Genomic DNA, 14660 nt, shown 5'->3' with positions numbered 1-14660 from the left:
TTCTGAGCCTGCCCCCCCCAACATGCTCTAAAAACTCCACAGCCCACCTGTACCACAGCAACTTGTTTTCTGCATATAAAAGCCACGGCTGGTGTTACGGGGTAACAAGCAGGGCAATTGCCTGGGGCCCCACGCCACAGAGGCCCCAACAAAGCTTCATTGCTCAGGCTTCGGCTTCAGCCCAAGGTGGTGGGGCTCAGGGACCCAGGCGTCAGCCCTGTGCTGTGGGGCTTTGGCTTTCTGCCCTAGGCCCCAGCGAGTCTGACGCTGGCCTGTTTGACAGACCCCCTGAATCCTGCTTGCAGTACCGGACCACTGATTGAGAACGACTGACTTATAGTTCTGGGTGCCCCGAGAAAGTGTCACCCCATCAAACACAATTATATGCTGTAAATTAAATTAAGCATGCATTTTAGGTTCCAAGAACATTCTCTTCTCACTCCCAGCAGGACTAGCTGTACTGAAGCCAATAGTTATCCTTGTGCGAAACTGGAGGGAAAGGAGTAAGTAGAACCTCAGTGAGTCAGTGTGGGTGCTTGGGAGTGTCCTTTGAAATAAAACTATTGAGAAAAAACTATTCCTTGCTACAGAGCAGCAGTGCCCTTGGAGAATAAAACCAGCCCATTACTCACCTCAGTCCTGTGGACGAGCTGCTGCGTGGCGTCATCATTCATCCGGAAAATCTCCAGAAATGGATCAGATTTGCTGAAAAAATCCTAGAATAAAATTCAGAGCACTTTACTCTTGAGACCCATTAGAGTGTACCCACAGCACCCCTCTGCTTCCCTGCTAATGAAAAAGAAATGCTAATTCTGTTTCAGTGAGACCATTAGGTACCCAGAACTATCTTTTATCCTTACTCGTCCCACCAGGACTTACACAATGGTTCCGCTGGTCTCAGTTTAGCTATTCAATCATGGTGATAGGCATTGTTTACAGTAATATAGTGGCCTGCTTTCGCTTTTAATGATAACTGCCCCACCTGTACCCAACCTGATTCCTGCTAAGTGCAGCCTATCTAGCGGATTTATTTCTGCCCTAATTATGAGTTTGGTCATTTATCATCAGTTTTATTATATTTGTCAAGCTGGACCAGATTTCAAAGGAGTTACACCATGGATGAATTTAGTCCTATTTAAATAACCCAAACAGAATTTCAATGGCTGGGATATAATTCTATTGTCAACAAACATTAGCAGAGGCAAGCTATACTGGAAGCTTGGTGATGTATTCTTAGGGAAAAGCGTCCTCCTAAGTATTAAAGACATGACCTAGTGTTTAAACAATAAACAGAACAGGGGAGAAGGGAAGCTGCTAGATGCCCCTAACTATGGACAAATCCAAAATATCTCATCATTACAAATAATCCTTTTTGGGCACTTCGCCTCAGAGTCTCAGCTCTGCTATTATGCACTGCATGCAGCTGATTCTAGGGGAGGACTGCAAGTGTTTACTGGACCCCCATCCTGGATCCTGTTCCTGATGAAGCACTGAGCATCGTTTGAGCTGCTCTAAACTATGCTGCTGTCTATAGCCCTGAGAGGCTGCTGCTAAAGCTGCCGACTGTTGGAGCACAGCAACGTTCTGACCATGGCCCCTTTTCTCTCAACCACACCCTCCTACCGGCCCCCTGTAGCAAGGAATCCCTAGGTAGATGGTTATACCACCTTTCCAAATGCAGCAGAAAGCAGCTGGAGCATGGGCAAGGATGTGGCCTATTATTTGAAATGCACAAACTCAGTATAGGCCCTGATCCTGCAAAAATGTAGGCATGTGAGTAACCTTATGCACCTGACTAATCTCACTGTAGTTAATGGGAGTAGTCATAAACATACAGTAAATGGTGGTAAGAGTCTGCAGGATCAAGCAGTCACAATGCAGGTTTTTAAAAAGTTTTAATAAACCTAATATGAACACAAAAGCATTTATGGATCTTTGATAAAAGTAATTTCAAAGCAAACCATCCACCCCCTACCCCCGAAAATTCCTCTGCAGTACTGAAAATTCACAGAACAACAACATTTTGTGAGTACAAGAGAAAAAGAAAACTGGATATAGACTCAAACAAATAAAGAGAATCAACACAGTGTCACTCTAGTTCAGTTTCATGAAAACACTAAAGAACTGGCTTTAGTGGAGTGCCCTAAATACATTATTTTTAAATCTATGCTGTTTTCATAATCTAGGAAAGGAAGGATTTTTAATTTATGAATTTTAGCTTATGGTGTCTTCTTAAATACATAAGAAAAATCCAATTCTTTCTGAACCTATGCAGTAAACATCACTTAGCATTAAAGTTCCTTAGTAACAATTGAGAAAAAGTCTATGCTGAAGAAACACTTATCTGCTAAGAGTGTTATCAAATTTTGTTTCATAGTTATTAATGTTTTCAAACCATTTCAGCTGTTACAGTATGTTTCTCAGCATGTTAAGCTTTATTTTATTTCACAATAATATTAGAGCAGTCCTCTTTCTGGAAGATGTATCGTGCAATAAAGGTTTAATGTCTAAGTGTTTTAATAATGTTAAATGATTCATTAAACGTGTGCCAGTGATATAACGCACAATGTTCTTTCAATACAAAAAGAAGTTACATAATTTTAACACAAGCACGCGACTTACAGTTTCAAAAGCAACGAGTGAATTTTGTTCGCTCAAATTTTGGGTACCCAACTTGAAATGTCTTCAGGTAGCTTAATCTTTAGATTGTGGGTGCTGAATGCTTTCTGACAAATCAGGCACCTTTGCGGGGTCTTAAACTGAGCACCAAAATAGCAAAAATCACTCGCCACTTTTGGAAAATTAGGTTTATAACTGCATTGCTAACAAACTGCAGTGCTAAAAATATCCTTGAACAGCATAAAACTAAAAGTGAAATGGTCTTTTATTTCATACACATCACAGTTTGAGACTCTTTTTTCTCAAGTTAATTTCCCCAGAATGGGAAAACGATAGTTTTTCTGCCTGAGTGCTCAAACGTGATTACAGCATTCAATAAATGTACCTGTTTGTTAGGTAATTGTAAGGTAGCTACTCATGTAATACAAGCATTCTGGAAGTTACTGTTCTACTGTGGAGAGTTTCCATTAGATCTCTTGAAACAAAGGTCTGCTATCTGAGCTACGTGGGTTTCAGTAAAATATGAAATTGTAGTGCTACCTTCCAAATGTGTACTACTATAAAAATGTAACCTTTATTGGCTCAATTAGGGCAAGCTTTGATAGCTGTGGGTTTTTTATAGTTTTGCCTGAGATGCTACAGCCTTTCCCCTGAAGAGAAACTGACAGTTTGTTTCATTTATTCTATTATCCTCAATCGCCACTGAAGCTTTATGAAAAAATCTTCACCAGTGATTAAACTAGCAACAGACCCTTTTTGTCTGCCAAACCCATATTTCTATTATAAAGTAGGTAGATTTTTTTTTTGAAAAACAACACTTGGCATTTTAAAAAGGGCTGTAAATACTCATAACACGAATGAGCAATAGCCAAACCAGCGGTGGTGTTTTCCCATCTGGACCAGCACCACCATCTTGCGAATAGTTCTATGAATGGTCTGGTGGTTCCTTACTATTTAGGGCTCTTGCAGAATGCATGGGTTCCCATCACACTTGCAAAATGAGGCCACTGTATTATTTGTTGAGTTTTATCTTCATCAGCTGCGTCACACATGTTTGTAGTTGTGGGCTTATTACCAGCAAGCAGAACCTGGATCTCTGAGCCAACACATCAGTCTGATTTTGAATGGGATATTGTAGGCCAGTAATACGTCTCTGAGTCCTGGATTGTCCCCTTGAAGAAGGAAGCCCTTCACCTGTGGAGCTTTGCCTCTCTCATGCCAAAGAGGGGCTCAGCCATCTCCATGGCACTATTTTTCCACCTACCCTCACACCCAGCTGAGGATGCGCCACGTGGGAGAAGGGAGTGGGAACTGGACAGGTCAGATGAGGAGTGAGTGGGCTGGGGCAGGGCTGTGGTTGGGACACATATATCCTCCCCTTCCGAGCCCCATAAAGCTTAGCGTGAATAAGTAATGAAGCTTGGGACAGTTATTATTTCCACAGGAGACTTCTTTTGTTGAGAGATGGGGAGGCTGCCTGTGGCCATAGCTGTGTGGAGGGACAGGGCCTCTGTGTGAATAACTCTGGTCTCTTGTGGATTCTAGGGGCTCCACAAGGTTTCTCAGGTAGGTTCCAAACATTTTTCATGAGGGGAAAACTCCATCCCCATGACTGAAGGAGAAGAGATGATCTTGCTCTAAAACAGGGCTTGACAATGTACATATAAGTACTGTATTCTACAGGTGACACCAGTCCACCTGGTCAGTGATCTGTTAGTTTAGAGGCCTCTAACTGAACCTTAATGGGATGAACCTTCATGAATTTTCAGATCAAGCATATCTATAGTTGCATATTACATAACAGTTTGCTATGGCTGGGAAGGTGCCATTACAGAATATTGACTAAGTCATCTCAGTCATATAAAGCTTGCACCTCCTAAAGATGGTTCAAATTAAATGACGTCCCTCCAAACAAACCAGCAAGTAACATTTTCTAAAACTATTTGACTTTTAAATAACAAAATCCCTGCCCTATGAAACAGTAATATATGCTAAAATAACTTAATGATAGCCTTGATTAGACCATTCAGTCCACAAGGAAATTTTATTAATTAAAAAATTATTACTTAACTGATCCATCAGATCAAACACAAGATAACAAAAAGAGCAGGTGCCACATAAGGACCCTTGGGCTTGTCTTCACTACCGGGAGATCAACACTGCTGCAAGCGGTGGGTCCAGTGAAGACCCGCTAAAGCGATGGCAGAGTACTCTCCGCTCGACCCCAGTACTCCACCTCTCCGAGAAGAGTAAGGTAAATGGACTGGAGAGTGTCTCCCATCGATGCAGTGCAATGAAGAAACCGGGGTAAATCGACCTAAGCTATTTTGACTCCAGCTACGTTATTCACATAGGTAGAGTAGTGTTACTTAGGTCGACTTACCCTGGTAGTGAAGACAAGCCTTTTGCTAATTTAGATATGCCCCATAAACAGATACCCTGTGCTTAAAAGACTGTCTAGAACTACCGTGAAGTGAATATAGCTCAAGTGCTGAAGCATAGCTTGCATTAATCCTTTTAACTGGACTCATAACAGCCACAATCACAACCCTCTCAATGCTATTTTCAGCAGATTATGTGGTACGCTCATGGGAAGGAAATGGACAGTTGAAACACCTGCTATGCTGTACCTTTCCTTTTTCTTTTGTGGACATAACAGCATGAATGACAGCTGAAGTGAATGTTAAACAATGATTTTAAAAAGCAGTGACTAAAGTTAGTTTCTTAAATCCACATTTTGGCACCTAAATAAATGATCTGATTTTCATTGAGGATCCAGCAACTCCCAGTGAGAGGATAATTCATCTTCCAGATGGGAATCATCATTTATGGTCATTAAAGATGCTAAATACAGGGATGCTATTAACCCTTGTGTCCTAATCAAATTCCAGCACTGTTGATTATATTCTGCCTACCTACATTTTCAGTTAATATGCTATTATTCCTCACTTATGGTCTGAGCCTCCAAACACTGTGCACATACATAACTCTACTCCTATTGATATAATTGAGCCACTCACATGCACAAACTTACATGTGCACATAAGCATTTTCAGGATCAGGCTCTTTGAGTCCCAAACTACTGTGTGGTATTAACATACGTTACTAATTAGGAACAGCGTAATAGCCAAGAAGGATCTGCATTCTAATGGTGGTTATAGGGATTCAGTACAAGAGTGATTATCTGATCTTCAATTATCTGAAATTCCCTGTTATCCAAAACAGGGTCATGGCCCCAGGACATCCATTAATTACAATGACGTTTCCTCTTCTACCTTAAATAATTAAATGCCTCCTATTACATTTGGATATTCAAGGTTGTGACTTATAGGCAAAGTTATTGGGGTGCCATAGCGAGATAAAGTATAATTAATAACAATGGGCAACAAAGAGAGATAAAGATGAGTGAAGAGGTAGGTTTTAGTCTATGCACGGATTCCTGATTGAACTGGAGATGGCTTTGACAAACACATAAGAAGGAATCTTTCTCTCACATTTCAGATACATTTTGCTGAATAAAAAATATATATATATTGTCCAAGATGATGTAGAGTATTCAAACATTATGTTAAAATGCCTACTTTGAGTATTACATCTTGATTCCTTGTAAAAAGCCCACTTATCTTAGCACTTCTGATCTGTTGCATTTTAAATAAATGAGGTCTCAGCATAATTAAATTGTCTTGGTTTTAATTACATTCCCTTGAGGTTTTTTTAATTACTTTGCAACTTGAGGAAAGCCTCATTGGGAGCACTGATCTGAAATCTCTGATGTGTTTAATAACGTGAAGCAACAAAAATAGCTGTGGGGGAAAATCTTATTAAATCATATTTGCAGGCATTCTTATATCTTTCAATAAGGTTAATATCAAACAGCTTACCTTGTCATCTAATTTCCGTGCACTGAATGAAAGTTCAACATAGTCATCGTTGCCAGATAATTCTTCAGCAATCACCTAAATGAGAAGCTACATTTGAGTTTTGCATGTATAATGAAAGAAAATAAAATTAGGAAAGATGCCATTTACCAGCATAAGGAAAAGGAGTACTTGTGGCACCTTAGACACTAACAAATTTATTTGAGCATAAGCTTTCGTGAGCTACAGCTCACTTCATCGGATACATTCAGCATGCATTTACCAGCATGTGGACTATAGACCCTATCAGCTGGAAACTGACAGTCATCTTCCAAGAAACCAGACGCCTAGCTAGCAGAGATATCAAAAGAGGTCAAAACAGTACACTTTCCTCTGGCAAAGTATTTTGCCTCTAACTGAGTGGAAGATGTTTATAAAACAGGTTGTTAATTTTTAAGATAGTTCTATGCAACCTGCCATGATAAATAGAAAGACAAGGAATGAAATTACCTGTAATTAATTACCATGAAATTCAGGCCTTGTCTGCAGTAGGAGGGTTTTGCTAGTATAGTATAGTATAGTATAGTATAGCCCGATAGTGGAGATGCAGCTATATCAGCATAAAGACACTTAAACTGGGGGATAATCTATACTATGAAGGCTTTGCTGGTATAGCTATATCAGCAAAACCCGTATTGGAGATGCAGCTTAAACCAGTTTAGTTAAATCATCTCTCCAAACAGCATAAGCTCTGTTGGCAAAATGACTCTTTTGGCTAGTATAAGCTGCTTCTGCAAATGGGTGGGGTGGGAGAGGGGTGAGGAGGAGAGGTTTGATCCATATCTACATCAGCTAGAAGTGTGTGATATTTTCACATTCCTAACCAATGTCGCTACGGGCAGCAAAACTTTGTAACGTAAGCCTCGTCTGGTATAGCTTATGCCAATTCTCCTGGCTGACATAAGGTATGGCAGTATAAGCAGAGTTACTCCGATGTAACTGCATCTATACTAGTGCCATGTCTACAATAGCTATACTGGTATACTCTAGTAGCTTATATGGGCAAAACTGCGCTTTCACTGGTATAATTTATTCCAGCCCCCCTGAAATAAGCTACACTGGTAAATCACACCCCTGGCTGACACAGCCATGCCAGCAGAAGTCTGTAGTGTAAATATGGCCTTGGGCTTTTATTGGCATTGTTATGTCAGGAAAAACTTACACGCCTGACATAGGTATGCTGGTAAAACTTTTAAATGTAGAGCAGGACTTAAATAGAGCTAGGGCATTGTACCTGAAAATGCCACCAAAAGCAAAATGACATTTCAGTTTTTTTCCAATTGAAAAATAATTTTCTGCCCACAAAAATGCTCCCACAAGACATTCCTCAAAAGAGAACACAAAACAGAGATTCATGCCCGTAGCCCACACATTCAGCAGCCCTATCTGTATCCCACCCAGTATCAAACCATAAGACTCCAAAACCTTGGAGGACTAGTAGGGTGACCGATGACATCCTTCAAACTGGCTAGGTACTGCCTGGGTCAGAGTGATAATCAATGTACTACAACATGATGCTTCTACTATTCTACTGTACAGTTCTCAGGAGTCAACAGTGCTGCTTGAAGCCTCAAACTGTTTCAGCAGCATCTGCTGGGACTTTTGGGGACAAATAATAATAATAAAAAAAACAGAACAAAACTGGAGGCTGACTTTAGCCTACAAAACGTATGTCATATAAAACTGGTATTTGGTCACACAAAAAATTCACAAGCAGGGATGTGTGCGCACAAACCCCTAATTGCACATGAAAATACAATCACACATGCACACACACACATTCATTTTATATGTGTAAGTGAGACCTGAGTTGCTGAAAATTTGCCCCATAATGCATTAGATGATATTTCTGTTCCAGGTAGACTACTGGCTGGAAGGATCATGTAGGTAGGACACATCACCATTAGGACATAAGGATTTGTATACCAAATGTTACGCTTCAGCAATATTTTATAATTGAGTTACAAATCCCTATTTCTGAGCACTGACAGACCTCTCTTTGAGTGGTTGAAAAAGCACTGCTGTATTATTTTATTATTATGTAATAATAATATATTGATTAGACAATTCTAAAAGGTAGCACCATACTAAAGATAATAGCACACCTATCTGGGACGTGAGCCTTTCCAATTCACTGAAGAATACGTAACTCAATAGGAGTCGTGCATTAAAAACAAGTTGCAACATTAACATTAGTAAATTCCCTATTTCACAGATGCTCCATATGTATCCTGGGACCAAAACGAATTAAAAATATTTCACTTTGATTTACCATGTTGAGACATCCAGGTTTTCAAACAATTATTTCTGTTTGAGTTCAACTGTTCTAATTTGAGTAAAGTCCATCTGCTTTACAGTACCATTGAGTAGGAGCCAGGACATGTAAGCCTTAGCCCATGTTATTGACAGTAAAATTGTGTTAATATTTTCAATACCCAGGTAGAGAAGTAGTTAGCAAAACTATCTGCAGAAAGGCTAAGAATATGAACCTTCTTATTTATTTTGTTGTCATTCTAGGTTTCTGAAGGGAACTCTTAAATATTACTATTGCTTTGCACTTATGCAGCACCTTTCTGAGGATCTCCAACGGCAGCAGAAATGTCAATCAGCTAAGCCTCACAAGAGGCCAGTGAAGAGCGAAGTATTCTACCAGTACACTGAGTAACTGAGAGGTTAACTGACTTGTCCAAGGTCAGTCAGCTAGCCAATGGCAGAGAGAGGAATTCATCTTGAAAATCCTGATTCCAATTACTTGCTATAGCAACCAGGCAACATTGATTCTCAAACCAGGAGTTGCACTTTTGTAGTCCAAATCCTCACCTCGTTAGTCTCAGGTCTCATTATTTTAAATATTATTAAATATCCATAGTACAGCAGCACATGGAGTTCCCAACAAGTATCAGAACTCCCATGTCCTAGGAGCTGCGTTAACACATAAGAGGATTATGGACCTGATTCTCGTTCACACTAAGTCCCATTACATCAGTGGTCTCACCCTTTTTGGGCTCAGGACCCATTTGTAAATGTTGATGGCCTATCATGACCGAGTAAATAGGTTGGGGGCGAAGAAAAGTTGTGTCCTGCCCCTGGAGGGGGTGGGAGGCCCTAGCAGAAGTTGGGTCCTGCCCCTGGGGGTGTTGCTTCTCTACACTCACCCCGCAGCACAATGAAGTCAATGGGGCTACTCAGATATATAAAACTAAGCACATGTATAAGTGTTAGAAAAAGCAGGACTAAGTACATTTTTTAAGACTGTAAAGCATGGATTAGAAACAATCAAATAGTAAAGCTTTCTTGCTCTGTACCTTTATCTGAATAATTCACCTGATGGCACTTGAAAAAAACAAAAATTACTTTCTTGCCATTTGTAGATTACAGCTATTTCCTCAGAAACATTCAAATAAATCAGAACGATTAAAACATTTTTTCAGTTAGGGATCATGCTAACAACTCAGTAGGAAACTTTTATGGAGAAGTAGTCACATTAGATATCTTTAAGCATGGGGAAAATATATTTAAGTCTGGCTTACTGTTATGGATGATTTCCCTGCTGTGTTCCCATGTTTCAGTAAGGATTTGGAGAGTTTCCTCTGTGAAACTATCTGTGCCAACACCAAAACAAAGGGAAAAAATTAGAAACTGTAGTAAATACATGGATTGTGATTTGATTTTTGTTATTGCAATTATTTATATTTGCACCTGGGAACCCTAATCAAGGATCAGAGTCCCATTGGGCAAGGCACTGTACAGACAGGTAACAAAAGCGACCGTCCCTGCCCCAGGGAGCTTACAGTCATGACATGACAGGCAGGATGCAACCGGAGGACAAAGGGGATGGGGAAGGGTGGGAGGATAGGGTAGAATTAACACAGTTGAGCAGAAAAGCAGAAGCTGCAGCTCATCGTTTGCTTAACTAATGACAGATGGGAGGCATCAGGGCAGAAGTAGGCTTTTTAAAAGGGTTTAAGTAACAAGATGGAAGCTTAAGACTGCCAGGGAGTATTTCCAATCCTTGAGGGGGCCACAAAGGAAAAATAATTCAACACAACTAAGCTACCAAAAATTACAACAACATTGAGCCTCTTTCTACGAGGCATCACAGTCTATTTTACACATTCTTTAAAAACCAACAACTTTAAACTCAGACATAAACAGGCTGCATCACAGCCTGAGTTCCAGCTTCGTCTCCACAGGGGACCACACTTTGTCTGGAGCTCTATACAGCACACCAACACTTCTAGTGGGTGACTAATGTACATCACGTAAACATTATTTCAGGCATAATGATAAATTGTATGTTTTCCATTACAACAGCCAGTCGATTTCCATAACCTTGAGACATTTAAACTAGACTATTAAAAGTATGAGAAAAAATATATTGTAGGGAAAATTCCTACACTAGCCCACAATAAGCAAGTGATGTGGTGATAGACTGTAGTAAATGACCTCATTTATTAGGTCATTTCCATTATATGATTCTATACAAATGGTTTTCATTAGAAACATGTAAAAAAATTATGAAATACTAGATATACACTAAAAAAACCGAGGAGTACTTGTGGCACCTTAGAGACTAACACATTTATTTGGGCACAAGCTTTTGTGGGCTAAAACCCACTTCATCAGAGGCACGGAGTGGAAAATACAGTAGTCAGGTATAGATAACACTAATTAAGAGAAAGTGTTATCATCAATTATTTGCATTGCAGTGGTTCCTAGGAGCCCCATTATTTGTTCAGAACGCCATTGTGTTAGGTGCCGTACAAACACAAGACAGAGAGAAGGTTCCCATCCCAAAGAATTTACAACCTACTATCAAATATGCACAAAACATGCAAAATAGAGCATGGTTTTGGTGTTAAAAACAATCGTTTCCCATTTTGTACAACATATTTTTAAGACATTATGGCCCAGATGCACACTCCATGACCTTTAAAGTGCAGTAACCTAGAAATGGAGACAAAAGTCACTCTTATGCAAAGCAAGCAAAAAACAACAATTACCCACTGAAGAGACCATAAAGGAAAGGGAGTGGTTTATGCCTGCTCAGCTGATGTTCTGGGAATTTGTATGGATTTGAACAATATGCTAAATTAGTTACAGTAATTATCATAACAGCTTTAACTAGCACACAGCATACTAACTTAAAGAATAACATACTGAAAAGTACAATGGCAACCTGCACAAGTTTGATCCTGTTTTTCATTAACTCAGTGGGAAGCGGACTTTGAGCAGTCTCTGCAGTGGATAACGAGGACTGAAGAATGGCACCCATGTTTTGCTTGCAGAATCACATATCTCAATCTCACACAGACAACTAGCACAAAGACAATGCTGTTCTTTCTGATGCAATTCGCTGGACAGTGCCCCAGTGATGTGGGGCATAACCGAGGTAACACAACTGCTTTAACAGTGATAACAGCAGCCTTTGGTACGGGCGCAGCCAGAGCATGCTTAGTTTCACTTTAAGAAGTGGGGTCCAAGGAAGAAGCTGCTGCCATTAACTCTTTTAAAAATATATATATAGTTTAACTAATTCATTGCATGTAAGAGTTTTGTTCAATGGCCACAAATACTGCGGATGAAACTGCTGTGTGGAGGCAGGAATTAAGTAGTGCACTAGGACTCTTGTGTTCTACTCTTGACTCTTCCAAAGATTATCCAATCGACACACATCTGTGTCTCAGCCTACCCATCAGTCAAATGGGTTCAAGTAAAAATCACCGATCTCCTATGAGTTTAATTAACTTTTTTCAAAGACCTGTCAGAGATCCTCAGATGTTAAGCTCTACAGACATCCAAAGTATTATAAAGTTATGGGCTCTGTGCATAATGGAAGAAAGGGAAAGTATCTTCTGAAGCAGGAGAGCAAAATACTATTAGTCAGAATAATTCCTCCTTCCAATATGCTTTTTAGTCCTTTAGATGTACTACATTAATCTCTAACGTATGATAGAACTTGGATGGAAAACAATCACCCTCCACCTACTCACCTGGAGTTGCTCAGTTATCCTTACCCAGCCTCCATTAGTAATTCCAGCATTTTTGCCCGGAACTATTCACCCCATTTCAACTTCTAGCCTTCCTTTCGCTCCTTTGCGAGTTGTTCAAAGTACCAAGATGCACTGCACATAAAGGAGCTTGAAACTCTGGGGTCTTCACTTGTGTGGCAGCTACATGCATCAAAATACAGTGAATGGAATTTATTTTGACGTTCCTATTATTAGCTCATTTTAATGAGACCAGCTCTCTAAGCTATTAGTGTCATTTTGCCGCAGCAAACACTCTGCATATGTAAATATGTGTATTCGTGTGTGAACACCCACACGTTGTTAATCAAGTGGCCGGTAAAATGGATCCATCTGGCAGCTCTACGCCTGCATCATCGCCTCAAATAGTAATTAACAATTAAGATTTGCAGGCTGTCATTTAAATAATTGACAAAAAAATCAATTTTTACAAGCAGTAAATTGCCCTTTTTGTTTGCATGCTAAAAAAGTAGCTGTTAGGGGCTGGAATGGCTTTTTTTTTTTTTTTGAAGCTGCCATCAATTATGAATCACATTTATTGCTTATCTATAGATGTAACATTACTTCCCCAACAGAACCATAAAAAGCGTTAGCTATTCTGGCTGCAAGCAAGCAAGTTTCAGCCAACTGGAACACATGAACATAGGAAGCAGCTGTTTAAGTTCAGAGTTACAAAGAGATGGTTGAACTTGCAATATGGCCAAAGGCAAGGCATTTATCAAAAGTCTTTTGTTTGTTAGACGTCTTTGGTTTGACTCCTACTTCAGCAATTCACAATTGAAAACTTTAGGGGAAAAGGTGTTTCGGCAACAGCGATGTGAAGAAGTGGCAGAGAAAGTGAAAAATTTTCTCTTTCTACAAAACAGATATTGGGGGGCTGATTGGACCCTGTTTTTCCCAGCAGATTTTAAATACATTTTCATGAGGTCCCTGATATTGTACTGAGAACTGGAAATAGAGTAGAAAAAAAACAATGTTCCATTTAAAGAAAAAAACACCAGACACGTAATGACATTATACATATTCAAATATATGCAAATTAGAAAGTCGCTTCATCCGGATTTCAAGATCTTCAACATTAAGGCCAAATTCTAAGATTGGTTACACTGCAAAAACTCCTTTGAAGACACTCTGGGCTTGCATTGCTGTACCTGACTCAAAATCTGGCCCAATGTGTTAAGGAGAGAGATGCGCCCAAACTAAAACTCTGGATCTTGAGGTGACTAAATCTGGATCCATATTTTGCACTTTGATCCCAGCTCCAGTTTAAAATGGTATGAAAGCTTGCTCTGCCTGTTTTGTTTTGTTTTTGTTTTTTCAAAAAAAACCTGTGGGGAATATAGAAGTTACGACAGTGAAGATCTATGGCATTGGCAATGATCATGTATAGTGCCAACTTCCCATAAAAAGCTCTGGCACTGTACATCAGAATTAACCTACAATATCTGTTACGTGAGCTTTGGTCCTTTTTTGACAAGCAATTACCAAGCATGCCAAGCTGCCAAGCCGTGTAGTGGTAGAAGTGGTTTTAAGATGTGCACAAAATTGACTGGGATAAATGTCCAAGATCATTTTCATTTGTGACATATGCCAGGATATGAACTCTGGTATCTGGAGGTTCAAAGGCTAGACTGGTAATCTAGTGTGTCAGCTAAAGCTCATGAGAGAACCACAGTAAAAAGAGAAAATAATTTAGTAGCTGTGGAATGTCCAGACCCCTGACTTATCTCTTTCTTAGATGAACAATAGCAATACCTGTAGAAAGCACCTTTATACTATGTCCACACTGGTGTGTGTGTGTGTGTGTGTGTGTATACATGCACATGTCCTGCTTAGCAGTTAAAGTAATAGCATACACCTCTACCCCGATATAACGTGACCCGATATAACACGAATTCTGATACAACGCGGTAAAGCAGTGCTCCGGCGGGGCTCTCCAGTGGATCAAAGCAAGTTCAATGTAATGCAGTTTCACCTCTAACGCGGTAAGATTTTTTGGCTCCTGAGCACAGCATTATATCAGGGTAGAGGTGTACTTTCACTATTTCACCCCTTACTGCATTTAATTTTAATGCAGACACACACTGTTAGGATA

The 14660-nt window shown here is 39.8% G+C and overlaps 1 protein-coding gene across 5 annotated transcripts in view; it reads right to left on the bottom strand.

The window, feature by feature from the left end:
- CPNE4 (copine 4) overlaps positions 1-14660 on the bottom strand; it is a 325458-nt gene that overhangs the window by 112501 nt on the left and 198297 nt on the right. For all 5 annotated transcript variants that reach the window (XM_043540815.1, XM_007064303.4, XM_037890311.2 and 2 more), the window contains 3 exons: positions 10067-10138; positions 6501-6575; positions 633-716 (listed from right to left, as the gene is read on the bottom strand). In XM_043540815.1, the coding sequence (XP_043396750.1) occupies positions 633-716; positions 6501-6575; positions 10067-10138 (231 nt within the window). The remainder of the gene's footprint in view (positions 1-632; positions 717-6500; positions 6576-10066; positions 10139-14660) is intronic.

Source organism: Chelonia mydas, chromosome 2, assembly GCF_015237465.2.
Source record: "Chelonia mydas isolate rCheMyd1 chromosome 2, rCheMyd1.pri.v2, whole genome shotgun sequence".
Taxonomy (NCBI): domain Eukaryota; kingdom Metazoa; phylum Chordata; order Testudines; family Cheloniidae; genus Chelonia; species Chelonia mydas.
The sequence above is the reverse complement of the archived record's forward strand: the minus strand, read 5'-3'. Positions and strand labels throughout refer to the sequence as shown.